The sequence below is a fragment of the Heteronotia binoei genome, chromosome 5 (assembly GCF_032191835.1).
Source record: "Heteronotia binoei isolate CCM8104 ecotype False Entrance Well chromosome 5, APGP_CSIRO_Hbin_v1, whole genome shotgun sequence".
In the NCBI taxonomy this organism is placed as follows: domain Eukaryota; kingdom Metazoa; phylum Chordata; class Lepidosauria; order Squamata; family Gekkonidae; genus Heteronotia; species Heteronotia binoei.
In genome coordinates this window covers 150143844-150171248 of record NC_083227.1, presented here as the reverse complement: position 1 = coordinate 150171248, position 27405 = coordinate 150143844, and the positions used below count along the sequence as shown (strand labels likewise).

Here is a 27405-nt window from a genome sequence, read left to right as displayed (position 1 = left end):
TGGGCCGTTATCAATACGCCCTATGGGACCAATTATCGGCTCTACCAGACCTGTCAGAGCAAACCAAACAGGCAATGAAGAAGATTCAAAAGGAAGGCATTGCATTAGCAAAACAGCAAATCAATTCCGCCAAACACGCAGGTGACATTGCAGCAAAGACACTTACCTCAGCGATCACCTTAAGACGTCACTCTTGGCTGAGATCCACGGCGCTCCAGCCGGATACACAATCCTGTATCGAAGATCTCCCATTCGATGGAAGTGGATTATTCAGCTCCAATACGGATACTATACTGCAGGAGATGGATAAAAGCATTAAAACATCACGCAATTTGGGGGTTCCCATCTCATCTAGAACCCAAGGGAGACGTTCCTGGAACAAGCCGTGGAACAAGAAGCCGTTCCCCAAGCAACCCACAGAACAACAATGGAGACCCAAAGGCTCCACACCTTACTCCAAACCTCAGTACAACCCCAAAGCGAAGTACTCACCTACGCCGTCACAGCCATCCAGACAAAAAGGGAATAGACCGTCCAAACAGGGTCTTTGACTGCCCTTCCCCCTGTTTTATCCCCTCCCCTTTGGACCCGGACCATACCAGACTTTTCCCATATTCCCAGGCATGGTTCACAATCACTACGGACAAATGGGTCTTGTCGATAATCCGGATGGGTTATCAAATAGAATTCAGAGAAAACCCTACAGTTCCCACCGTCATCCACACCAGGGTATCCCTCACACTACGGACAGAGGTTCAGTCCCTTCTCCAAAAAGATGCAATAGAACGGGTGCCAGTCAACCAGATTGGACAAGGCTTCTACTCCCGATATTTCACCATCCCCAAAAAAGATGGAGGCCTTCGACCCATTATGGACCTACGAGGCCTGAACCATTTCATACCAAACCAAAGATTCAGAATGGTCTCCCTGCAAAACATCCTACCCCTACTGAACCAAGGGGATTGGATGGCCACACTAGACCTGCAAGATGCCTACTTTCATGTAACTATACATCAAGACTACAGGAAGTTCCTCAGGTTTGCAGTTGGAGACTCCCACTACCAATACAAAGCTTTGCCTTTTGGCCTCTCCACGGCACCGAGAGTTTTTACAAAGACTATGGTGGTGGTGGCAGCTCATTTACGTCTACAAGGGATCACTATTTTTCCCTACATAGACGATTGGCTACTGGTGGCGAGTTCAAAACCTCTATTACTACAGCATATAGAAGTCACCTTAACCCTTCTGCGAAACGTAGGCCTACAGGTCAACCTAAAGAAATCGGCACTGCAGTCCTCTCAGAGGGTACAATTCATAGGGGCCATTCTGGGCTCACAAGCCTGCAAGGCATTCCTCCCGACGCAAAGAGCGGAGGATATCAGATCTCTAATACATGTATTCCTAACCAACCCTACAGTCACAGCGTTCCAAGTCCAACGCCTCCTGGGCCTAATGGCAGCGACCACGGCAGTGTTGAAATTCGCCAGATTCCACATGCGAATACTACAGTTGTGGTTCCTGCGCGTGTTCAACTGTCAGACAGACCTCCCCTTGCGCCAACTGACTGTCCCAACGTCGGTAGTCTGGACCCTATCCTGGTGGCAGGAGAAGCAGAACCTCCTCCAAGGAGCCCCGTTCCACAGACAGACTCCTACGTTGACCATAACGACGGATGCTTCCTTATGGGGCTGGGGAGCACACGCAAACGACATGTGTGGGGGGGGCAGATGGCCTCAGGATCTTCTGCACTACCACATCAATTTCCTAGAGCTGCTGGCCATACATCATGCCATTCTCTCATTCAGACACCTGATTGTGGGGAGAACGGTAGCGATCTTGACAGACAACACCACAGCCCTATCTTATGTAAACAGACAAGGCGGCACAGTCTCAAGGAAGTTATGCCTTCTAGCGTTAAAGATTTGGGAGATCTGCAGAGAATCGGACACTACCCTAGTAGCCACACACCTACCGGGCAATCTGAATGCCTGTGCAGATTACCTCAGTCGAGGAGGGGCCTCACTCCACGAGTGGGAACTCAATTGGGAGTTCCTCCAACCGGTGTTCCAGAAGTGGGGCACACCGGAAGTGGATGTCTTCGCCACACGCAACACCTCAAAATGCAACAAATTTTGCTGCAGAGGGGGTGCAGACCCTCTATCGTTGGGAGATGGGTTACTGATCCCATGGACTCGCTTGCACGTGTACCTCTTTCCACCGATCCCACTAATTACGAGGGTGGTTCACAAGATTCAACTCGAACGCCCCAAGGGGATTCTCATCACACCATGGTGGCCCAGACAACAGTGGTTCTCTCCGATACTGAAGCTATCTCGCGGAATGTTCCACCAATTTCCGACGAACTCAGACCTTCTACTATCACACGAGGGACGAGTGATTCACCACGACGTGCCTCACTTGAAACTCACGGCGTGGAGGCTGGTGTGACGAGATTATCTGATAGAGCCCTGGATGTTATGCTAAACAGTAGAAAATCATCCACCAGAAAATCATATGAATATAAATGGACAAGGTTTATCCAATTCGTGAACAAAACTAACAGGGAACCTAAGACAGCAGGCCTCCCACTAATACTAGACTTTCTACTCTCACTCCTTGACAAGGGACTAACGGTGTCATCTGTGAGAGTGTACTTAGCGGCCATATCGGCTAACCATGAGCAACTTGAAGGCCACTCGGTGTTCTCACACCCTGATACTAAACGGTTCTTAAAGGGCTTGGCAAGATTGTACCCTGCGGTACGAGTCCCAGCCCCTGCTTGGGACCTCCCAGCAGTATTGCGGGCATTAACAGGAAAACCCTTCGAACCCATGGCAACATGTTCCTTGCAATTACTATCCTGGAAAACAGCCTTCTTAGTGGCAGTTACCTCTGCTCGCAGGGTTGGTGAACTGGCAGCGCTGCGCTGCGACGACCCATATTTGAGATTCAGTGCGGAAGGAGTGAGGTTGCGTCCTGATGTAACCTTTCTTCCGAAAGTAATATCCGCTTTTCACCTGAATGCAGAAATATGCCTACCCACATACTTTCCCAATCCAAGTACAGACTCGGAAAGGAGACTCCATACACTAGATGTAAAAAGGGCACTCGTTCTACTTACATAGAGTAAGACCTGGACGTAGGGACCCTAGACTCTTTGTCTCATATTCCACAACATCGCAAGGTGTAAGAGTTTCGTTACAGCGGATCTCAAAGTGGATAACTGAGACTATAAAATTGTGCTACTTGTTGAACAAGCAACCTCTGCCAAGACAGGTTAGAGCTCATTCCACTAGAGCCCTAGCGACTTCGGCAGCCTTTATGAGAGGAATACCACTGAAAGACATTTGTGATGCTGCCACTTGGTCCTCCTCGCATACGTTTGTGAACCATTATGCGTTGGACCTGAACTGGTGTAGACGCTCATCAGTGGGCCGTGCGGTGCTTCAAGAGGTTTCTCGCTGATGGACCGTTGCACCCTTCTCCAGGTAGGACTCTGGCTTGCTAATCTCCCATCAGTGTGATGTACAGAGACCACGAAGAAGATAAACAGGTTTCCTACCTGTAACTGATGATCTTCGAGTGGTCATCTGTGCAGTCACACTACCCGCCCTCCTTCCCCTCCACTGCCGGTCCATCTCTAAGGGCTTACGCAGCGGTCAGAAGGAACTGGCGGGATGTCCGCTCCGGTCCCTGTGAGCATGCGCGGTGGGGCTTCTGCGCATGCGCACTGGGCCTGGGGCGCGGAAATCCGCAGCTTTCAAGAATACCGATCGAGATCGGCGCGGGCGCCTATATCCCATCAGTGTGACTGCACAGATGACCACTCGAAGATCATCAGTTACAGGTAGGAAACCTGTTTTTCTTCTTCTGTGAGTCCTCTTTCTCCTTAGTTACACTATTCATGTGGGCAGACTGCATGAGCAATTACTTGAAGAGGTAAGCCAGATGGCACTAATGTCTGTACTAACACAATAAGGCGCTGGAATCTGGCAGCCGGCCCAAAGGACACGTAGAAGAGGACTGGACTGTGGTCCCCTAAGCCAAATGCAGTGTACCTGCCATATATTGTGACCTGTCAGAGTCTCCATAATTCTTTTGCTGCTTACCTGAGATTGGAGAATGTAGTCCATTAAGCGCTTGGCTGTCCATAATAGATGGCTGATGGTTTGTGCTAGCCTTTATAAGAAATATGTTCCTCTGGCCTGGATTTGAAGGTAGAGTTAGATTTTTTGAGGATTGTAGGACTATTCACAGTGTACACTGGAAAAGAAGGGCAGTGTGATTATACCTGCTGATCTTAATCTTTGTGTTTAGCATAATTTATGAATAGAGGCTATGCAGGTAATGAGCATTGCTGAACACGGTAGGCTCTCCTTGCAAATCATGCCAACCATCCACTGGATTGGGGGGAAGAACGTTCACTCTCCCCCAAGGTAACCTGTGAATAAACCCCATGTCCAAACAATGGAAGAGCCAGAATTCATTGACCCTGGAACATGCAATGCTTAATTCTTCTCCTTCTGAATGCTGAAATAAATCGAGTTTGAAAGATTTTAAGAATATCTCTGCCTTTCTAGCAAGTTTGTTTCTGTACAATCGTTACTTCCCTTGTCTCTTATCTTCATTTTCGGTATTTTGTCTTGAACAGAGGAGAAATATATAGTCATTTACCCTTATACTGCACGGGACCAAGATGAGATGAACCTGGAAAAAGGAACGGTGGTGGAAGTGATCCAGAAAAACCTGGAGGGATGGTGGAAGATCAGGTACTTTTTTGGTCAGGACTATGGAGGAACTCATAGAAAATCCATTAGTGAAAGTATAAGGGGCAAACTTCATACTGGGCCGCAGCTGTATGTAGCAAAAGCTTGATGGTCTTTTTTATTCTTGCAAAGCATCCGCAGGAGAAGGAAGTTGTATTGGTGTAGTGTCAGGAGGAAAAAACTCCAGCTTAGTACACCCCAGTCTCCAACAGTACCTTGAAAGCAGGGGGATACATTCTGCGGCACATCATACTGTTCCTGAGAGGCAAAAATTAGATCCCAGAACAGGCCTCTTGAGTAGGAGGATTGGACAGATGTATGACAAAAATGCTTTTTGCCTCCCTGCATGTCTTGTGGAAGAAGTCACCCATAGAATAATGACCAGATCATATGGGGTCCAGTGTTCCCTCTAAGCTGAGTTAGTGTGAGGCAGCTCACAGTTTTTTAGCCTCCGGCTCTCATGTTTTTGTCTTAGCTCAGGAAAAATGGCCCCAGAGCGAACTCATGTGTGCAGTAGCTCACAGCTTTCATGCCAGTAGCTCACAAAGAAGAATTTTTGCTCACAAGACTCCACAGTTTAGAGGGAGTATTGGTGGGGTCCTAAATGGTTATAAAAGAGTCAGTAGGGAAGTGCTGGAAAACAGATTTAGGGGGGGGGGGTGCATGTTCACATGTATGATGGCCCTGTCACACGTGGTCCTTTTAAGGATCTTGGAAAAGCATTCAAGAAATGATCATAACAGTGATGGAAATGATATCCCCCTTGCTCCTTGATATTGCTAATTGATAGCTGGAAAGAGGTGGAATTCTCTAGCTACAGTTATAATTGATTGCTGTTAGTCCAGATCTGAATAAAAACAACCCCTCCAGCATCTACTCCTTTTACTCAAGGGACAAATTCATGCTAGGATGCTGTAGATATGTTGACAGATTTAGGCTCAACAACTCCAGAGAGAAGCAAATTGCTGTCAAGTGACCTCCTTGTCTAAACTTTATAGACAGCCATAAGGCTTGAATGATCAATGAATATATTGATACCTATATACAGTACATACATATATATACATATGTATATACATATCAATGTATATATCACATAGATTATTAAGGAATGATTTGCATGAGATGATTTGCAGGAGATAAGTTGGACAAGTTGCTACCCTCTTCCTAGTAATATATGGTAAATTATCCCAATACATCTTTGCCTGTGAGCCTTGTTCATCCCGTTCCAGTATCTTCTGCTGTCTGAGGGTCTTCTGCGATCTCAAACGATTCCATCCTTTCTCCCTTCATACCTCTTTTGCCTGAAGCTTCCTTCCCACTTCCTTCAAATCAGTTATCAGAATTCAACTTTTCCCTGAAGCCTTTGGCTGACACCATCCCATTATTGGCTGAAACATACCCTGAGCATGTGAAAGAGGAAATATACATCTCACCCCCTGATTGTTCTTATCTCCACCTGCTTTTCTGTGTTGTCTCCTTCATATCAAATTTTGGACTGAAAATTCCTCAGAGCCAGGATATCAAGAAGTCTGGGCTTGCCTAGCAATCTTTTGTCGATTCAGAAGCATTGGTTCAGGTTGAAGCCTTCAGAATCATGGAAGCTTCTCTCTGTCTGAGAACCCAAGGTCAAGAAACTTGAAAGAGTGAGATAAGGATGATGGGAAGGGTGACACAGGTGCCGGCTAGACTATTAGGCCTAGCAGTTTCAAGACCAAAGAATCCAAAAGGGATATTTGACCTATGCATTCCCTCTTGTTAGTGCAAGGATTCATGGCTGGGAGAAGGTGCTTGCTTGATTAGGCCCTATACAGCTGCAGAGTATATGATCTCATAATTGCAGTTTGCCTGATTGGTTGGGTCACCTAGTTAGCTACATACTTGATTGGTCAAGTTACATCATTTGCTATATACAGGGGTCATTTTGTAGCAAAATAGGTGGTGGAACTCATTAGCAGAACTCGTTAGCATATGCCACCCTACCACTACCAGCTAAATGCAACCTGACACAAGAAAGGAGAGCCCCGGCTGGGCAAGCAAGGCCTGCTTGGGTTGGCTAGAGATCCACACACTCACCGGGGCTCTCCTTGGCTGCCCCCTTCCACAGTCAAAAGGCCAGCAAGCCACCCACCACCCAAAATCACATAAGAAGTGGAGAAAGGGTGGTGTGGGCTTCTCCAGGGTTTAATGTGGGCCGCCGGAGGGGTGGTGGTGTCAAAGTTCCCAGTGGCTGGCTGACTGCCTGCTTTCCTAATTGTTGTGCAGCTGCATCTACTATTCAATGGACAAGGTAGGTGGTGAGGAGGAGGGGGGACTGTCAGAAAGGAGCTGCACTCCTGCGAGATTCTGCTGATTTCAGCGAGATCCTGCTGATTTCAAGGCCTGGCTATATATTTGATTGGTCAACTAGAAACAGGCCAATATGGGTCATTTCTGGCACCTGAGGTCAGGCTGGACTCCATCAGGCACCCAGTGGAACCATCCTGCTTGCTGATCCTAGGAACCACAAGGGAGGGCTCGTCAGACCTCAACAACCTCTATGATCCAGTAGCACAAATGCCGGCCCTGGCACACCTCCCAGGCAGGAGTCTGGGTGAGAGGCAAGAGGGAGGAAATGTAGGAGGAAAGCTGACCCACAGGCTCAAATAATGAGGAGCTGGGGGGACACTTCGTGCTGCCCCCAACTTGACGCAGGCTCTTGTAATTGGGAAGCACCTGGGGAGGAAGAGTGAAATCACCTGGGGGTGTGGGGAGGGGGCAATGGCTATATAGGATGGGAGAGGAACTGTGGCCAAACAGGAACAATGTGGTTCTCGCAACCTAGAGAAGAAGTCACATAGAAACCCAGAGAGAAGGCGACAGGTGTGAGTTAGTGCAAGAGAGGAGGGCAAGCGGTGATTTAACCACCTCCCTTTCAAGTACTGAGGTCAGCAAAGATTCCTCACCATTCCTCCATTGCATCCAGGAGCCCGGACAATCCCCAGGGACTGTCCCAGCAAGCCCAAGTCCCAACACTTCCTTCTAGTCTTTGCCCTTTTGTCTGGATTACAGTCCTTTTGCAGATCATCTGTATTTGGAACACTTCTTGTTTCTAAGTGAGCTAGGTTGATTGGAGTACCTGTTCTGGACCTTGAAACACTTTTGGACTTATTCCAGTCAAGTAATCTGGATTTAAAGAATGAATGCTTGTATTTAGCGTTTTTATGTTATTGTTACGCCTCATGTATTGTATATTCCTGCACATTCTTTTGCTAAACCGTATTAATGTTGGTTTTTGGTGTTCGTGGGCATTGGGGCTTCAGTCAGAATTCAGTCGTTTAGCCTTTATTGGCTACAGCTACCTGAATAACTTCTTTAAAAAACCTCAGCTCACAAGTGTCCTGCCTTGCAGGGCTGAATTCTTGATCCTAGACCTGAGAGGACTAGAAACTTAGTCCCCAGGCTGGTGGTTTTGTTAAAGGGACTGGGGGTAGCACATTACCTTGGGATTGTGAGGATTCAAACCTCAGCAGTTTGTGATTTTGTCTTTAACCAACCTGTCACCCTTAAGGAGCGTTAAAAGCCTTTGACACAGGGTCCTACTTTGTACTCTGTAAAGCGCCAGACACCTTGGTGGTGTTCTATAAAGGAATACATAAATAATAGCAGACCAAGTGAAATGGAGGGATCTTACAGTTCAAGCCAGAGACACTTCCAGTAAAATTAGTGGTATTAATGATGAGTGGTCTCTCTATTTCCTAGACTCTAATTCCTAAATTCTCAGCATAAACGTGTCTGCCTTTTTCGAGTTCACTTAGAAAGGTGAGCTTTAAGCATATTAAATAAGCCTACCTCCTTTTGGACCTCTTTAGTCCAATTATATACACTGTTATTAAGACACACATTTTCCGTTAAAGGGCACATGCTTTATTGTGCACTATGAATTAATGAACTGCATTGATATATTGGCTTTTTAATGTGAAATTTTATGTGTTAACATCCGAAACTTAGCATGCAGCTAAAAAGATAACATGGTGCTACAATCGGTACATTGGATTTATTCATGGCCTGCTTACTCTGCCCATCATATCTGGAGTTCCAGGTATACAGGATACTGTAGTATTTTAATCTTCTTCCATGAATGGATTGTAGCCTATTTTATGCACTGTGTTAAAATACATTTCTTTCTATTGCAATAGTGAACCATATTTCAGTTGCACTACATTACTAGACCAATGTAATTGTTCCTTCTCAGAAAGCATACTGCTAGCACCAAAATGCTAGGGCCGTTTTCACTCAGGTTTATGCAATGCAGACCAATTCAATTTCATGTACAAAATCTGGATTTGAGTTGTTTGGTAGTAGATGGGGTGGGAAATTAGGGTGCTCTTCAGCTTGATTACGCTTCCAGACACATCAGCATTTATATACTTCTCAAGGAACAAAAAAAATGCCATTGTAACCTTTAAAGGGGGGGGGGAAGCAAATGGAAAAGGGTTAATAAGCTGTTACCCATGCAGCTAATCTTCACTAGAAGTTTGGCCTTAGTGTGTCAGTTCCCATATTTTTCCAGAACGAGTTGCTGAGTGTGACATTTACTGAGACTCGTGATTTTACAAGTCTTGTCCTGAAAACTGTATAGAGAAACACCACAGTTAATCTGCCTGAGGTCTCTAAGTCTCATGGTGAAGTTACTTTAAACTCTGAAACTGGGCTGTTCCTGGGAAAGTGTGTGGTGAGCAAGGCAGGCCTCCTCAATTGATTTCCTTAACCTTCCCATGAACATGCTGTATTGGCAGCCATGCAGCGGAAAAAAATGTGCACTGGTGGATGTGTAAGTGAGACAGCGTGCTGCAGAAAAGACCAATTCTCTTAAATGTACCACGCCTGGAGCTGTCTGATCACATCATTCTTGCCTATGGCCACTGTGGTGGCAGGACCTTGCAGTTGGCATCAATCTGTAGCAGGTGATCTTCTTCGTGGTCCCTGTGCAATCCCACACTTGGGTTCGATGCCCTGCACGAATTTCTTTGGTGGCCCTCCCCTCCGGGTCCGGCCAGAAGTGGTCACTGCGCATGACTGGATCCAGAGGGGAGGACTGCCCTCCCACTCAGTTTCTTTTTTGCCACCACCCTGTATGGACCTCGTGTACCTCGCTCAGCATTTCAAGCTTCGATTCTTCCTTCTCCTCCCCCTCTCATCGTTCTTCTTTGTCTCCATCTTCGTCGTTCCTCCTTCTTCGTAATCCTACAAAAAAAAAAGTTTCAGCCTTTTCTTCTCTTGAGTGTTTCCCCCCTCCCCCACCCTCCAATCCTGGCAGACAGGAAAGGGACCGCCACCTTCTTTAAAAGGTGCTCGAAGTGCTGGACAAAACTCCCATCGGCGGACGGTCACTCTCTCTGCCTAATCTGCCTGGAAGGCCACAACGTCGAGCGCTGCACACATTGCCGCAACTTCGGTAAGCAGACACTAAAAAACCGAGCGGCTTGGCTTCAAAGCCGCCTCCTTGGGGTTGCCCTCATGCCCCACCTCAAATCCAGGCATTCGCCGCCTCTCCCCCATAAAAAGTGGGAAGATTTGGCAACGGAGCAGATCCCTCCAGAAAAGAAGCACAAAACGAGAAAAGGAAAAAATCTCATTTCCAGGCTTCTACTGCCACCTAAACGACCGCAGGCCGGCCTCGGCAAGTCCAACAGCCAACCTCAAAACCGACAGTGCCATCAGCAGCGACTACATTGAGCACGACTTTCAATTTCAATGCCAATGACCACAGGTTCAATGTCAATGCCGACCACAACTCTGATATCAACCTCGATATCAATGCTGACCACTACTCAACTGTCGATGTCAACCTCCGCGATGCCTAGGGTACAACCCTCGATATCAACAGTGCCGGCACCAAGAGTGCTGCAATCAGCATACCCATCGATGGCGACAACGCAGCCCCTAACAGCAACCCTGACCGACCTCACTACAGATCCAGACACAGCAGCGGTTATCGTCCTCCAAGACACAGACCCCTTCGACGCTGAAACAATTGCTCAAGCCACAGCCATCTTAGAAGGGCCCTCGATTCCCACCAGCATGATCAAGCCAGTTGATTTCGGGATATACAGAGCCAACCACACCTCTCTCAGGCATCCACCCTATCGCTCCAGGAGCAGGCCATAACTACATCACTGAATCGACCAGGCCCAGGCAATATCCGCCTTTCTCTCCTAGCCACAACCCGATCCTACTCCCGCAACAAGAACCATTACGTGCCTCCCCTCAACACCGAGCCTCATGGTCCCAAGACAGCCGTTCAGGACGTAGAAGCAGATTGCGGTCTCGATACACCCATTCGAGAGCTTGAAGCAGGCCACGCTCTCGACATCGACACGATCCGTCCCACAGCCGATCATGATCCCGCACATACAAGAGCAGATCCAGGTCTGAAGCCAAAAGACAACGTCAGTATGCTTACCAATCCAAATTGCCCAGTCCCCGATCGTCGTGGTGAAGGCGTGGGGTGAAGGCGTCACCATTGATCCCCCTCACCACATAGGGGAGCACGCTGCACCCAATATCTGGACTCAGACCTACAAGCTAGACTCCAGACACTCAAAGCCATCATCACCCACCAAGTCGTACCACAGGGGACACTTCCCGAACAACAGCAGCCACCCTCAGATGCACTGGGAGCACCACAGGCCCCCAGGAAATGCTCAGGGATGAACCCCTACTTTACATGCCAGGCGATCTACTCCTGGGCCAACTGGATAAATCGCCTGACCAGTCTCCTTCAGTCTCCTCATCATCCGATTCCGAGCCAGATGAGACCCAAACCGACTGCTCCCCAGACATTACGCCATCAGGCACCTTGTCCCCATCGAAAGGCACCAAGGCCTACCAGGAACTCATAACTCGGATGGCAGAGGTGATGAATATTCCAATGCACACAGATGCACTGCAGATCACAGACCTGGTCTACCAGCTGGTACAATCAGATTTGCCCCCTACATCCTCCCTGCTGATGCTACCAGTACATCTTGCAACCCTCAAGGAAGCATGGGACAAGCCAGCTTCAACCCCATCAACGTCCTACAGATTGGAGGCCCTTTACAAGATCCAACCAGCAGACGCAAAGTTCTTCATCACCATCCGGCACCTAACTCAGTCATAGTACAGTCTGCCTCAAAGACCAAGACTACACGGCATCTGGCACCCCCTGACAGAGAGGGCAGAAAGCTAGACTCCCTAGGTAGCAAACTTTACGCCATCATGTACACACTATCGCGTCTCCACAACTATTTGGTCTGCTTTGCAACCTACACCTTCATCCTGGGAGCGAAGTTTGCACCTATACTCTCCCAGCTCCCGGAGCAGACGCATCCCCAAACAGTCACCCTCGTAAACGAAATATCCAGGCTATCAAAACAACAGATCAACTCCCTGAGACACGCCATTTCCTGGCGTCCTCCATCGTCCTGCAATGCCATGCTTGGCTCCAAGCCATGATGCTACAACCAGACGTAAGAACATAAGAGAAGCCATGTTGGATCAGGCCAATGGCCCATCCAGTCCAACACTCTGTGTCACACAGTGGCCAAAAAATGTTTATATATATATATATATATATATATATACACACACACACACACAGAGACACTGTGGCTAATAGCCACTGATGGACCTCTGCTCCATATTTTTATCTAAACCCCTCTTGAAGGTGGCCATGCTTGTGGCCGCCACCACCTCCTGTGGCAGTGAATTCCACATGTTAATCACCCTTTGGGTGAAGAAGTACTTCCTTTTATCCGTTTTAACCTGTCTGCTCAGCAATTTCATTGAATGCCCACGAGTTCTTGTATTGTGAGAAAGGGAGAAAAGTACCTCTTTTTCTACTTTCTCCATCTCATGCATTATCTTGTAAACCTCTATCATGTCACCCCGCAGTCGACGTTTCTCCAAGCTACAGAGTCCCAAGCATTTCAACCTTTCTTCATAGGGAAAGTGTTCCAGCCCTTTAATCATTCTAGTTGCCCTTTTCTGGACTTTCTCCAATGCTATAATATCCTTTTTGAGGTGCGGCGACCAGAACTGCACACAGTACTCCAAATGAGACCGCACCATCGATTTATACAGGGGCATTATGATACTGGCTGATTTGTTTTCAATTCCCTTCCTAATAATTCCCAGCATGGTGTTGGCCTTTTTTATTGCAAACGCACACTGTCTTGACATTTTCAGTGAGTTATCTACCACGACCCCAAGATCTTTCTCTTGGTCAGTCTCTGCCAGTTCACACCCCATCAACTTGTGTTTGTAGCTGGGATTCTTGGCCCCAATGTGCATTACTTTGCACTTGGCCACACTGAACTGCATCTGCCACGTTGACGCCCACTCACCCAGCCTCAACAGATCCCTTTGGAGTTCCTCACAATCCTCTCTGGTTCTCACCACCCTGAACAATTTAGTGTCATCCGCAAACATGGCCACTTCACTGCTCACTCCCAACTCTAAATCATTTATGAACAAGTTAAAGAGCATGGGACACAGTACCGAGCCCTGCGGCACCTCAAACAAAAAGTCGAGGACCTACCCTTTGATGGAGAGGGCCTCTTCCACTCCACCACCGATCAGGTGCTATCTTCCATGGATGATGGCAGGAAGAAGGCCAGATGCCTGGGCATGAACGCCCCTGGACAGACAAAACAGTACAAACCATGACAATGGACACCGCCCCACCTTCCCAAACCATACCCTCCACACCCCATGGACAACTGGAAGCGGAGACCTTCCACCAGCACCAAATCCTCCTTCTCTGCCAGGACCAAGCAACAGCCAGCTAAACAGTCCCCCCAGAACAAACAATCTCTTTGACCCAATCGCCAACCCAGAACTTCTCTGTACCACCCCGGAACCCAAACCAACCAGCCCAGGAACCAGACTCTCAAGCTCCCTACCCCAGTGGGAGTCCATAGCATCAGATGTCTGGGTCATCACCATCATCAGATTGGGATATGCGATCGAATTCACAAACATTCCTCGCAAACAGCACTTCATATCCACACCCCTCACAAGCACTCAGAGAGGAGGTGTATACATTGTTATCAAAAGGGGCAATAGAACACGTACCCCCCCCCCCCAAAGGGGACAAGGATTCTGCTCCAGATACTTCATCGTCCCAAAAATGAGATGGGGGAAAATGCCCAATCATGGACTTGCGGGAACTCAACTGTTACATAAAACCCAGGAAGTTCCGTATGATCACCCTACAGACATTCATGCAACTGCTACCCCAGGAATCTTAGCTAGCATCCCTGGACCTCCAGGATGCCTACTTCCACATTTCCATCATACCACACCACAAAAGATTCCTGCGGTTCACAGTGGGAAATGATCATTTTCAATACCATGTCCTACCCTTCAGGCTCTCGACAGCACCAAGGGTTTTCACAAAATGCATGATAGTGGTGGCAGTGGCACTACACCAACAGTCCATTCAAGTATTCCCATACATAGACGACTGGCTGCTAGTTGCCTCCACGCCATCACAGCTGACCAAGGACATCGCTGCCACATGACTACTCCTCTCCAGATTGGGCCTGGCAATGAAACTAGAGAAATCCCACCTGCAGCCGACACAAAACCTACGTTTCATCGGGGCAAACCTGGACACGATGAACTATCACGCATACCTCTCACAGGTCCGCGAGCAGACACTAAAAACACTAATCCGGGAGCTTATGGACTCCCCAGACCAGTTAGCCCACACAATACAGTGCCTACTGGGATATATGACAGACAACACGGACTGTATCCTGGTGACCCCCTGGTGGCCATGCCAACCATGGTTTCCGAGCTTACTACACCTCTCCGACAACACTTACCAGCACTTGCGACCAGCACCCGACATACTAACAGAACGGTGCGGTACTACACCACAACCCAGCACTCCTCCGCCTAGCGGCCTGGAGAATACAACCTCGGAATTCCCAGAGGAGGTCCAGCATGTACTATTGAACTCCAGGAAACCATCTACCTGGAAGTCATACTCCGCTAAATGGAAGCGATTCGATACCTTCACGCCAAGCGGGGCTGCGAACCACAGTCCGCCCCACTGCTCATGATTCTCTTACCTTCTCACACTGTCCAACTCTGGCCTCAGAGTGGCTTCCATCAAGCTGCACCTGTCGGTAATATCGGCGTTCCACTCCATGGTAGACGCCCGGACAGTCTTTTCTTATCCAGTGCCTAAGGGCTTCTTGAAGGGCATGATGCATCTGAAGTTCCCCTGGAAGCCATTTGTTCCCGCCTGGAGCCTATCACTCGTGCTCACTCAGCTCATGGGGAAACCATTTGAGCCCCTAGCCTCCTCATCACTTCACTTAGTATCCTGGAAGACTGCCTTCTTAGTTGCAATAACATCAGCAAGGAGGGCCAGAGAAATCTGCGCCTTCCGCTGCAGCACACCATACACCATCTTCCACAAAGACAAAGTGGTCCTCCGGCCAAACCCCTCCTTCCTCTCCAAGGTAGTATCCACATTCCACCTCTCCCAATCGACGGTCTTACCCACCTTCTTTCAGGAACTGTCCGACCAACTACAAGGGGCACTACAGACCCTAGACGTATGCCGCGTCCTAGCCTTCTACCTTGACAGGACCCGTCCCTTCAGACGGGACAACTTCGTGGCCTATGGCAAACTGCAAAAGGGCGAGCGCCTTTCGAGCCAGAGGCTCGCGAAATGGGTGACCCAGCACGATAAAACTGTGCTACCAACTAGCAAAACAACCCTTACCCGATGGGCTGTGGGCACACTCCATGAGGGCAGTCGCCGCCTTCTCGGCGTTCCTCAGCGGGATTCCAATGGAAGATGTCTGCGTGGCTGCCACATGGTCATCCCAGTTGACATTCGTGAGACACTACTCTCTGGACATCAGGGCACGGAAGGATGCATCCTTCGGTCGCTCCGTCCTCCAGTCCATCCTGCAATGATACCATGACTGGGACACCAGGTGAGCACATCAGAAATAAGGCCCTGTGCTAACATCTATCTCTTACAGCCCTCTGTCACTATGGCCAGCACCCACCATCCGATACTATAGCTCGCTATTCACTCAAGTGTGGGACTGCACAGGGACCACGAAGAAGATAAACAGGTTGCTTACCTGTAACTGATGATCTTCGAGTGGTCACTTGTGCAGTCACACACGACCCACCCAGCCTTCCCCACTGCTGGATCACTCGTCAAATTAATCCATATACACTGGCCAGTGGTGGGTGGAAGGGCGGTCCTCCCCTCCAGATCCAGTCATGTGCAGTGACCACTTCTGGCCGGACCCGGAGGGGAGGGCCGCCAAAGAAAAGAGACGCTGACTCTGCTTTGAAAAATCACCGAGGTCGGATTCGTGTAGAGCATGGAACCCAAGTGTGTGACTGCACAGGTGACTACTCAAAGATCATCAGTTACAGGTAAGCAACCTGTTTTTCTCAGTGGATGTGGTTTCTACATCTGAGTGAAGCTTTCAATTATTTTTGTGTGGAAGTGTTTATTTGTAACATAAGAGGCAAGCTGTGCCCGCCCCCACACATATATTGTGTTCATTCTATGGAGAAGCGTGATTGGCTTTGGATATCTGCTGCATGTATGCATGGTGTCTGTTTGTGAAAAAGAGGTCTTTGCCACTTGCTCATTAAGAGAACATTTATATCTGGTATATAAGCATGTGGTATTTCCTATGACTTGTGAAAGTAGTCCCAGGTAGATGCGTTAGTTCAAAGAAAAATCCAAAACCAAAATCCATGCAAAACCTTTTCTTAAGACCAGCCAAAATATTTAAAAAACTAGCGTGTTGAGTTTTCAAGTTCTTCAGAGCTATTCATCAGGCTGCAAGTTAGAGACCTTTCGTCTGCTCTTGTTGGAGACACAGGATGAACATATGAAGCTGCCTTATACTGAATCAGACCTTTGGGTCCATCAAAGTCAGTATCGTCTTCTCAGACTGGCAGCGGCTCTCCAGGGTCTCAAGCTGAGGTTTTTCACACCTATTTGCCTGGACCCTTTTTTGGAGATGCCAGGGATTGAACCTGGGACCTTCTGCTTCCCAAGCAAATGTTCTACCACTGAGCCACCGTCCCTCCCTAATGTGGCATATGCTGGCTAGAGTTGGTACCAGGTGCCTTTGGCTTCTGAGGTCAGGCAAATGACAGCCTCTATTGTGAATGTTAAAAAAAATCCTTGGTTATTAATACTCAGTTTGGTTTCAGTTCACGCTTCAATTTTATATTCTGGACTGGTGATATTGTTAATATAAGAACTACCATATTTTTTTCTGCCTCTCTTCCCTTGAAGGGATCTATGCCTTCCATTTGTGTTAGCATTCAAAGAGACACTGGTTTTCATGTGCAGAATCCAAACAAGAGCAGAAAAAGTCCATCCAGGTCATCCCTTCCCCATTTTGGCCATCCAGTCTGGTGAAGGGTAGCGGAAAACTCAAGAACTCTCATGCTGTTTTGGTCTAATATCCTTTGCTTTCCATAATGTGCAAAGTGGCCCTGATTTGATTGTTTTAGGCAGCTCTACTAATAAAAGTATTAGTATCTTGATCTGTCCTGTTACAGGGAAAGTGGAAAGAAGGTCACCACACCATATAATGTATAATATACATGGTATGTAATGCATATGTACCAGACGGCTAAGTGTCTCAGTGTCTCTGATCGAATCACAAATAGACCAAACTCCCACTTCACTGTTCCTATGTATCCATAGTCCATCCCTGACCTTGAAGCTGATTACAGCACACTGTCTGTCATTTTCACCTTTCTCCCAGAAAGAGGCACAATGTTGAGGATGTGAAGTCTTATAAGGTGCATAGTAGCATGAGGAAGCATCTCTCAAGCATTTTGTACCTTATTAGGGTTTGTAGAATCTTTCGGGCTCAAGTGCCGTGTTCTACTGGAGAAAGTTTTTCTTCCAGACATTTCGTTCTCGGCTGCGGAGAACATCCTCAGTGGCTTTGCAGCCGGAGCAGACGCTCCGACCTTCTTGGCTGCTGTGCATTTGTGAGCTATCTCAATGCACAGCAGCCAAGAAGGTCAGAGCGCCTGCTCCGGCTGCAACGCCACTGAGGATGTTCTCCGCAGCCGAGAACGAAACGTCTGGAAGGAAAGCTTTCTCCAGTAGAACACGGCACTTGAGCCTGAAAGATTCTACAAACCCTAATGATGTTACCAGCCGTGAAATCCTGAAATCATTTTGTACCTTGTTCACTTTGTCATATCAGAATTTAATTTGGAAAGTTTTGCCATTCTCAGATACAGCTATGGATTCGGTTTGCTGTGCCAGCTTTTTTGGGGGGGGGGGGGGGGCAGGGGGTAATATCTAGTGTTCTAGTAACATGGCTGACAGCAGCTTCTTATTGTTTCAGGTATCAGGGTCAAGAGGGTTGGGCCCCAGCATCTTACCTGAAAAAAGGGAGTGGGGATGTGTTTACACCAAAGCTGGGGTCTGCAGCTTCTGGCCATTCATATGCACTGGACCTGGATGGGATTTCCCGGCAGCAGAATTCAGCGGGCCGAGAGAAAGATGGATGCAACAACCAAAGAGATGGAAGATTTGATGGTCGCCCATTGCCAAATGTGGAACTCAGGCGAAGTAAGTTGGAAACTGTGGACTTCAAAATATTGGACATTTGTGGGTCAAGCTTAGCATAGCAGGATTCAAGCAAGTTTTCAGGGCTCTAGAGTGTTCTGTGTTCTACAGTTTATAAGTTGGGTAAGACTGAGACTGGAATGATTGAAGAAGGCCAGCAGTAAATTCTGTAATTCTTCTATATGTGTATTGTCTTTCACCCTGAGGGCCCGGAAGTAACATGGCTGACAGCGGCTTCTTATTGTTTCAGGTATCAGGGTCAAGAGGGCCCGGAAGAGGTGAGGGCCCTGCGGGACCTTGCCCAGTTCCGCAGGGCCTGTAAGACAGCCCTCTTCCAGCTGGCTTATAACTAACCGGCATTGGAAACTGAGTGTAGTTTTAATAGACTGCTGTTATGTTTTTTAATGTTCTAACTGTGTAAAATGTTTAAACTTAATATTTTTATGTGCTGTGAGCCTCCCTGAGCCACTTCGGTGGGAAGGGCGGGATATAAATCGTAAATAAACTAAACTAAAACTAAAACCTACACACTCTTCTCTCTCTCTCTCCCTCTCTCTCTCCATCTAATGGAGAACTGGGTAGAGAAATAGACAGTGACTCAACCTTCCCAAAACAGATATCCCTACCTGCCTGAAGCATTTCTCATCTTCATGGGTGTGGGTGTATCTAAGAGCTTGACCTGTCCAAAATTTGTCTTATATGTTTTTATCTCTGGAAAACCTAACCAGCTCACCCGCTAGCTCTCTCTTTCCCTGCCTCTTCCAAGCGTTATTGGGTGAAATGCCTTTCTCCCTTCTTTCTGGGCTCCACTGGCATCTTGTAAAGATTCTGGCTGTCTCCATGGTCTAAATGGAAAAGGTACCAGTTGAATCAATAGATTTCGAGAGACTTGAGGAATCAGAAGGGCTGGCTGGTTGGGAGAAGTGTGGTTGGGAGATGGTGCTGATGTGTCTTTGCTCCTTTTGTCTGTCACCTTCTGGACCACATTTGGGCTATTTTTTAAATCAGGGTGGGATGTTTTTCTTGATAGAGTCACCAAAGATGAGGCAGAGACCGCCTCCTCGTCGAGATCTCACAATAGTAAGTATTATCTACAACTGCCTTTGCTTGATAAGTGTTTGTGTTTTGGGGAGGCTTAAGGTTTAAAAGAGCCACATGCATAGCACATAAGAAATTAGGCCACTGGTAGCGAAAATGGGGGGCACTGAGTGAGACTTGCCTTGGTACATATCGTACTTGGGCAGGGAGTCCCACTTGTAAAGTGTGTTCACTCCATGTCAGTTATTGTGGTCAGAGAATGGTATGTCCCCAGGAAAGCATTATGCTCCTTAGATAGCAATTTGCTGATGGTCCCTGGCCCTGAGGACATCTGGCTGTCTTTGATCAGGGCCAGAGCCTTTTCAGCTCTGGTCCCAACCTGGTGAAACTCTGCCAAATTTCATCAGGGCCCTGCAGGATCTTGTGCAATTCCAAAGGACCTGTAAGGCAGAGATGTTCCCCCAGGCCTTTGGTTGAGGACAGCGAGGGTTACTATCTTAGCTGTCTCCTTTCTCTGCTCTCTATATGTTCCTGGCCTTTTCCACTGCTTGCGAAGTGGCCAGCAGTCTGAATTGGGGTTAGCTATTGCCATCTGATTTTTAAGAATGTTGTTAAATTGCTAATTGTTTTATTTGGTGTTTTTTTTAAATGAATTTTGAACATTGCTCAGAGCCCTGCAGTAGCAGGGATTAGGAGATAAATAGCAATAGTGATAATATTGCAAAGGTCATCCGCATCTGCGACTTTTCCTTTCAAGTACATGGAAGTAATAGTTAGGAAAGGACTGTGCTCTGGCCCTCATGTACTTAATGGGGAAAATAGCATCTCCTAAAGGTGTGTAAAACCTGTACCATCAACAGGGACGGTGGCTCAGTGGTAGAGCATCTGCTTGGAAAGCAGAAGGTCCCAGGTTCAATCCCCGGCATTTCCAAAAAAGGGTCCAGGCAAATAGGTGTGAAAAACCTCAGCTTGAGACCCTGGAGAGCAGGGGAGGGATGGTGGCTCAGTGGTAGAGCATCTGCTTGGGAAGCAGAAGGTCCCAGGTTCAATCCCTGGCATCTCCAAAAAAGGGTCCAGGCAAATAGGTGTGAAAAACCTCAGCTTGGGACCCTGGAGAGCAGGGGAGGGACAGTGGCTCAGTGGTAGAGCATCTGCTTGGGAAGCAGAAGGTCCCAGGTTCAATCCCTGGCATCTCAAAAAAAGGGTCCAGGCAAAGAGGTGTGAAAAACCTCTGCTTTAGACCCTGGAGAGCTGCTGCCAGTCTGCGAAGACAATACTGACTTTGATGGATTGAGGGTCTGATTCAGTATAAGGCAGCTTCATATGTAGGAGGGATGGTGACTCAGTGGTAGAGCATCTGCTTGGGAAGCAGAAGGTCCCAGGTTCAATCCCTGGCATCTCCAAAAAAGGATCCAGGCAAATAGGTGTGAAAAACCTCAGCTTGAGACCCTGGAGAGCCGCTGCCAGTCTGAGAAGACAATACTGACTTTGATGGACCAAGGGTCTGATTCAGTATAAGGCAGCTTCATATGTTCAACACAGTAAATATGTGTCTTGCAGTCTGGTATTTGAATCCAGGTATGTGGTGTGAGAAGGTTCACTTGTTCATGGCCCTTGTATGTAGTAGGCATTTGCTGTTGGGACAGAAATCAGGCTTAAAACCTCACAATCACCTTCCTTTCTTCTCTTAAGTCAGGTGAAGGGTTCGAGCCTTCACATGTTGAAGACTGGACATAAGTGAAGCAACTAAGCATAACATATGCCAGCACATACAAAGCATCCACATGTGTTTCTCTCACTGCGCTTGCATATATCAGGCAGCTACAATTATTCACATTATCCCACTTCAATTGTGACAGTAACCATGGCCGGTGGAGAGGAATAAGCTCATTTGCCTCTCAGGTGTGAGCCTGCACGCTTAAGCAATGTGACAAGCGGGAAGCTTCACTTAGGGGAGGGGCCACAGCTCAGCAGTAGAGCATCTCCTTGGCGTGCAGAAGGCCCTAGCATCTCCATTTAAAAGGACAAGGCAGTAGGTGATGTAAAAGACCCACCTGAGATCCTGAAGAGCTGCTGCTGGTCTGAGTAGACAGTACTGACTTTGAGGAACATAAGGTCTCATTCACTGTAAGGCAGCTTCATGTGTTCATCCATCCACATTCCACCACCTACTTCCTGTCATCCGTCCGTCTTCCACTGTTCATCCATCCACCTTCCAACACCTACTTCCTATCATCCATCCATCTTCTGCTGATTGGAGAGGGTGGGATTTACCTGCCCTCTTGGCTATGCTGTAGGGCTATGAAGCACACAGAACTAGTAACTGCTGGTAGGATTGACTGCTGCAAGTCAGTTTCTCTGAGCTGCAGTGGAACCAAACGTTTCGGAGTAATGCAGTCTCATGTGCTTACCGAGACCTTGTGGGCACGTTGTGCCTTGGATGCACGTAATATGCTGATGTTTTTATTTCGCATTTTTTTTCCTGCAATAGCCACGTGGCCTCCACCTGCCTAAACCTCCTGTGCCGCCACAAGTAGAAGAGGAATATTACACCATTGCTGACTTCCAGACCACTATCCCTGATGGCATCAGCTTTCAAGCAGGGCTGAAAGTAGAGGTGAGGCTGCATCTTGTCCTGTTCAAATGCCTCCCTCTTGCGACCTTCCGCATCGTTTGTGAGGACTTTCTGCTCGTGAGAAGTCTCTTCTCGCCTAGGTTTTGCATGGCGTCAGAGGGCTGAGGACCAGTTCTAATGGGATACCTGTGAAATCCCTACTTTTTAAAGGAGGTGCTGTCATAAACTTAATTTATGCATAGAGATCGTTTTCACATTTGTTGAATAGGAGCTCCGTCGTGACATTGCTCCTACGAGGCAAGGCATTTTCTGTCTTTCTCATGTTAACCTGTGGAGATGTGGGGTGTTTTTTTTAGGGGGGTCTCAAGTCGCAGCTGACTTATGGTGACACTCCCCCCCCCCCCGAGGTTTCAAGGCAAGAGACTATCGGGGTGCATTGCTTCTGTGTTGCAACCCTGGACTTCTTTGGTGATCTGCCATCCAAATGCAGGGCCGTTCCCGCTTAGCTTCTGAGACCTGATGAGATGAGGCTAGCCTGGTCCTTCCAGGGAGGGGCTTTATGGGGATGCCAAGTGATAAAGGACAGGGAGTAGAAGGTTCATTTGGGTGGGTGGGAGCTGGTTCTCTCAGGTGATGATTAGAAGGAGGGAGGGTCACGCTTCAGCCGAAAGTGAAGCAATTAGGGACCAAAGCACACCTCTTGTGGAAAGACAGAGTCTGGTTTGTGCTTTGATGTGCCCTTTTAGAGTGGCACAGAAGTGTCCTCCCAAACTGTAGACTAGATGGCGGACTGTTACGTAAGAAACAGGTAGAATCAGGCCTTAGCCATGTTGGTCTGAAACAGCAGAACAAAGTTTGAGTCCGGTGACACTTTTAAGAATAAGCATCGTTGATCTTAAAGGTGCCACTGGACTCAAACTGTATGAGACACAAGGTGCTAGTGTTTCTTCATGTATGGAATGAAACCTATTTTATTGCGGTAATGTAGGCCCTGATCTCTTCTCTCAACCTGCATCCCAGCAATATTGACACACTTGTGTATTTTCGCCTGTGTGGAACACACACCCGCAAACTGTACACATCCTTAAGGTCTGGAAAAGGAATGTTAAGACTTGTTTCTTCCTTGAAATTCGTGGGGAACCTGCCTGCCAAGCCAGCGAATTTGTTAACAACTCAATGCTGACATCTAGTGGTCAGTAACTGTACTCCTTTTTGCCCAATCTGTTTCTACTTGTTTTGTGCTCCGATTTTGATGGATAACCAATGCTTTGGTCTGCCATGTTATATGAACTGAGGTCTAAATTCAGCTTAATCAGAAGATCTGGAAGATGCTGGTGTATATTGCCAGTCATCTGACATGTGGTGCACATCATCATAATTTATTATCATCCTGATTTTTTGTGGAGCACATTCGGCCGGGGCTCCGGGGTCTGCACTGCCTGCCAATAATATACCAAGTCCGGTACAAGGTGTTTGGTTATTACCTTTAAAGCCCTATATGGCCTAGGACCTGCCTACCTTAGGGACCGTCTCTCCCCACATGTTCCCCAGAGAGTACTGAGATCGGGCTCCCAAAATCTGCTTGTTATCCCCGGGCCAAAGGAGGCCTGTCTGAAATCCACTGGGGACAGGGCCTTTTCTGTAACGGCTCCTTACTGGTGGAACCAGCTGCCGGAAGAGGTGAGGGCCTTGCGGGACCTTGGCCAGTTCTGCAGGGCCTGTAAGACAGCCGTCTTCCGGCTGGCCTATAACTAACTGGCATTGGAAACTCTATAGAAGGTTGTAGTGTAGTATTCTGATAGATCGCTGGTTTTATATGTTTTATTATTTTACTGTTTTAACTGCTGTAATTTGATGTATTTTAAATCCAAAGTTTATGTTAGATCTTATATGTTGTGAGCCGCCCTGAGCCACTTTGGTGGGAAGGGCGGGATATAAGTTGAAATAAACTGAAACTGTGATGGGGAGAAGGAGCTGGTGCTAAAAGTACTAAGGACGTTATGGCTTTGTTTCTTTTACCAGGTGATTGAGAAGAACCTGAGTGGTTGGTGGTACATTCAGATCGAGGAGAAAGAAGGTTGGGCACCAGCTACTTTTATTGATAAATACAAGAAAACTAGTAATGCATCTAGGCCTAACTTCTTGGCACCGCTACCAAATGAGATCGCACAACTCCATCTTGGCAACAGTGCAGCAGAGAGTAGCTTCAATGGAGACGTCCCTGGACCATCCAGGCCTCTGCCTGATGCACCACCTAATGGTGCAGACCTTGGAGGGAAGTGGAAAGGGAAGGAGGCCCCCAAGGTCGCCATGTCTGAGAACAGCGACGCATCTCTGTTTGTTGGGTACGAGGAGATCTCCGATCAGGATGCAGAAGAGAAACCTAGCCTTCCGCCTCGGAAGGAATCGATTATTAAATCGGAAGAGGAGCTAATGGAAAGGCAGCGGCTGGAACAAAGGCCACCTCCAAAGCCTCCTGGCACAATTCTGCCAGTGGTTCCTCCTAAGCAAGCTGTGCCTCCGAGGGATAACAGGAAGCCAGAACTCAAAACAGAGAAAGGGAAATTGTTCCAATTGAAAAATGAAATGGGATTAGAGTGCGGCCACAAGGTCTCACCCAAAGAAGTAAAGAAGCCAAACCTCCGGCCCATAGTCAAGCCGACCAAGCCAAAAATTGAACCTGTGGAGGATAAGCCTGAGCTGGTTTCCCAGAACCCCTTCTTGAAATCAAAGCCTCAGATCAGACCCAAGCCAGCAGCAGCCCCTAGAACAGACCCCCCAGGAACTCAGGCAGATGATAAACTAGACATTTGCAATCTGAGGAGCAAGCTCAGGCCTGCAAAGATGCAAGAGAAGCCTTCTGAACAGGACTCTGTAGCAGGGGAGGGCACCTTGAGTAACAGTGTGCTGCCAGCAGAACTTTCTGTTAGATCTCAGGAAAGACCAAACACAGAGATTAGGCCTCCATCCAGACCAGACAGCCAGATCTTTAAGGAAACTCCTTTGCCCAAAGCTCCTGTTGCCTCTTCAAAAACAGGCGAGAGCGAGCCCAAGAGCAGCTTTCCAGTTCCCAGGGAGCCACCTCAGCGGCCTGTTGTACCACCTAGGAGGCCACCTCCACCCAAGAAAGCATCTTCTGCATCTCCATATGCCCCTTCTCCAGAGCACAAAGCCCCACAGAGGGAAGTGCCTGAGGTCAGAGCAGCCCCAGTGCCTGGCAGGCCAATGCTGGTTCCACCAAAAGCCAAAGGATTCCTGCCAGCTGTGGGCCAAGATGATGCCAAAGCAAAAAGTGGCTTAGGCCAAAAGGTGGTCCCCAAGCCAGTGGAGAGGGAGATCAAGGAGAGAGCGTCTGTCCCCATCACCAGTTCAGATGTCTCCAAAGAAGCCCTCTATGTGGCTGTGGCAGATTTTGATGGAGATGAAGAAACCAGCAGCTTTAAGGAAGGAACATTATTTGAAGTTCGAGAGAAGAACAGCAGTGGCTGGTGGTTTTGTAAAGTCCTCACTGGAGGGTCATGTTGGGAAGGCTGGATTCCTTCCAATTATCTCATTAAAAAGCCATAATTGTCCCTCTCTCATCTTCAGCTTATGCAGCTCAACATTCCCTACTTATTGCTAAAATATTTAATTAGCTTATTAATTTATAGGGTCTCCCCTGTAAGGCTGGCTTTTTAAAAAAAAGTATCTGGGATACCATTCATTCCAACATGTTTCTTTTCTAAGTCTTGCCAGCAAGAGAAGCACGGTTCGATGGAATATAGGTTGGCTTTTGGCAAACGGTTTCCTGTGCACCTTTTGATACATAAGCCTGTGTCCTCTCCCTGTATGACCTAGGACATCTTTTTCCTCACAAGACTGGCTGATAAAAATGTCCTTTTTTATATATGATGTCAAAAAAAAAAATCAGAGACTGCAAAATGTATATATAATTAAGTGCTCAAGGACATGATTTCAGGTCGTCTTGTGGAAAATCTTTTTCTAGCTTCGTAAAGAATTAGAGCCAATCTTACTAGTGAAGGAAGGGAAGAGGGAACAGAAAAGGCCATTGTTTGACTGGGTTTTCTTGTTAAATGTCAAGTGCCGTGAGATTCAGTTAACTGTTAGCGAGAACTAAGGGACTAAAGAATAAATAATCAGTTCAATTGTACACTGTTGTACCTGTTGATTGTGAACTATATTGTACGCCAGGTGCAAAGGCTTATCCACGTAGGGAGAGAAGGTCTTTCCAGCCTCAAGTTTGTGCCTTTTATCTCTTATTGGAAAAATCGTGCTGACAGAACAGCTGGTTCTTGTGGGGCAGCTGGTATTATATGTTGCCTTTTTTGAAGCCATGTGCTATTGGGACTTGAATGTGCTCACTGCTGCATGTATCACAGTGTGGGCTTGTATTTCTCAACACTGCAGCCTCGTTTCAGTAAACAGAGGGGTTATCCTTGCTGCTTACCGCTAAGAATCTGAACAACTCCAGACATTGTGGCAGGAGGATGGTGTGGCAGAGCATGGTGCCTCTCCTTCAAGCCTAGATTGCACTGTCGCTTTCTTCACTGCCGCTGCAAGATGATCCCTTGCACTGTTCAGCCCTGATCCCCTCCGTTTGAGTAGGTAGCTGCCAAGATGGTTGCTCTCCAGTGGGTGCTAATAAATTCTTCTCAGCCTGGAAGTAGCAGCCGGATCTCATGGTGGAGAGGAAGGTTTTGCTGCATCTCTACCCATTTTATCTCTTCCATATTCTTTTCACTGTTATGTCCCTTTCCCCAAAAAGCATGTTTCTCATTTGTGTGTGTGTGTGTGTGTTGTTGGTAGAAAGAGAAATAAAACAAAACACAGAGTTGATGGAAGCCAATGCCAGAAAGTGTTTACTGAAACATGCTACCCACCTAAAAATACATAGTTCTCAGAGTGGTGAAAACTATTCTACCACCCCCCAGTCAGAAGGCATATGTGGATCCTATTCTTTTAGCCATGATCATGGCACACATGTCTGTGATCGTTTGAAATTGGTTCTGAATTGAATAGGGATAGGTACTGTAGCAGGTCATTTCTGTAGTTTAGAATGCTAACTAACATGCATGCCCCTGGCGTCCGATATGAAGAGTGTGTGTGTGTGTGTGTGTGTTTGGTGCTTAATGTTTTAAAATATACCAGAGAGGTGTGTGCATCTTTTCCTGATCATTGCTCATCTTTAAAGGACAATCCCAACAATGTGTGTAATGCATACACACACGTTTTCGTTCTTTGAAATTTGAACCAGGTGAACACAGTTCTGGACTGCCATCCTAGATGATGTTGAGTGGATGATGTTTCGAAGTAGAAGAATTTTTAAGGGACCAAATCTAGATGATTCTATAGCTGAGCTCAGAATATGTGAAAAAGTTTGCCTTGAAATTTGGTCCTAAAACAGCTAG

The 27405-nt window shown here is 47.5% G+C and overlaps 1 protein-coding gene across 2 annotated transcripts in view; it reads left to right on the top strand.

The window, feature by feature from the left end:
* The window catches only part of SH3PXD2B (SH3 and PX domains 2B), a 175091-nt gene extending 148944 nt beyond the window's left edge, over positions 1-26147 (top strand). For both annotated transcript variants that reach the window (XM_060240586.1, XM_060240585.1), the window contains 5 exons: positions 4652-4769; positions 18161-18387; positions 19415-19464; positions 21914-22039; positions 24020-26147. In XM_060240586.1, coding sequence (XP_060096569.1) covers positions 4652-4769; positions 18161-18387; positions 19415-19464; positions 21914-22039; positions 24020-25564 — 2066 coding nt within the window. In that variant the 3' untranslated portion in view covers positions 25565-26147. The remainder of the gene's footprint in view (positions 1-4651; positions 4770-18160; positions 18388-19414; positions 19465-21913; positions 22040-24019) is intronic.
* The last annotated feature ends 1258 nt before the right edge of the window (positions 26148-27405 follow it).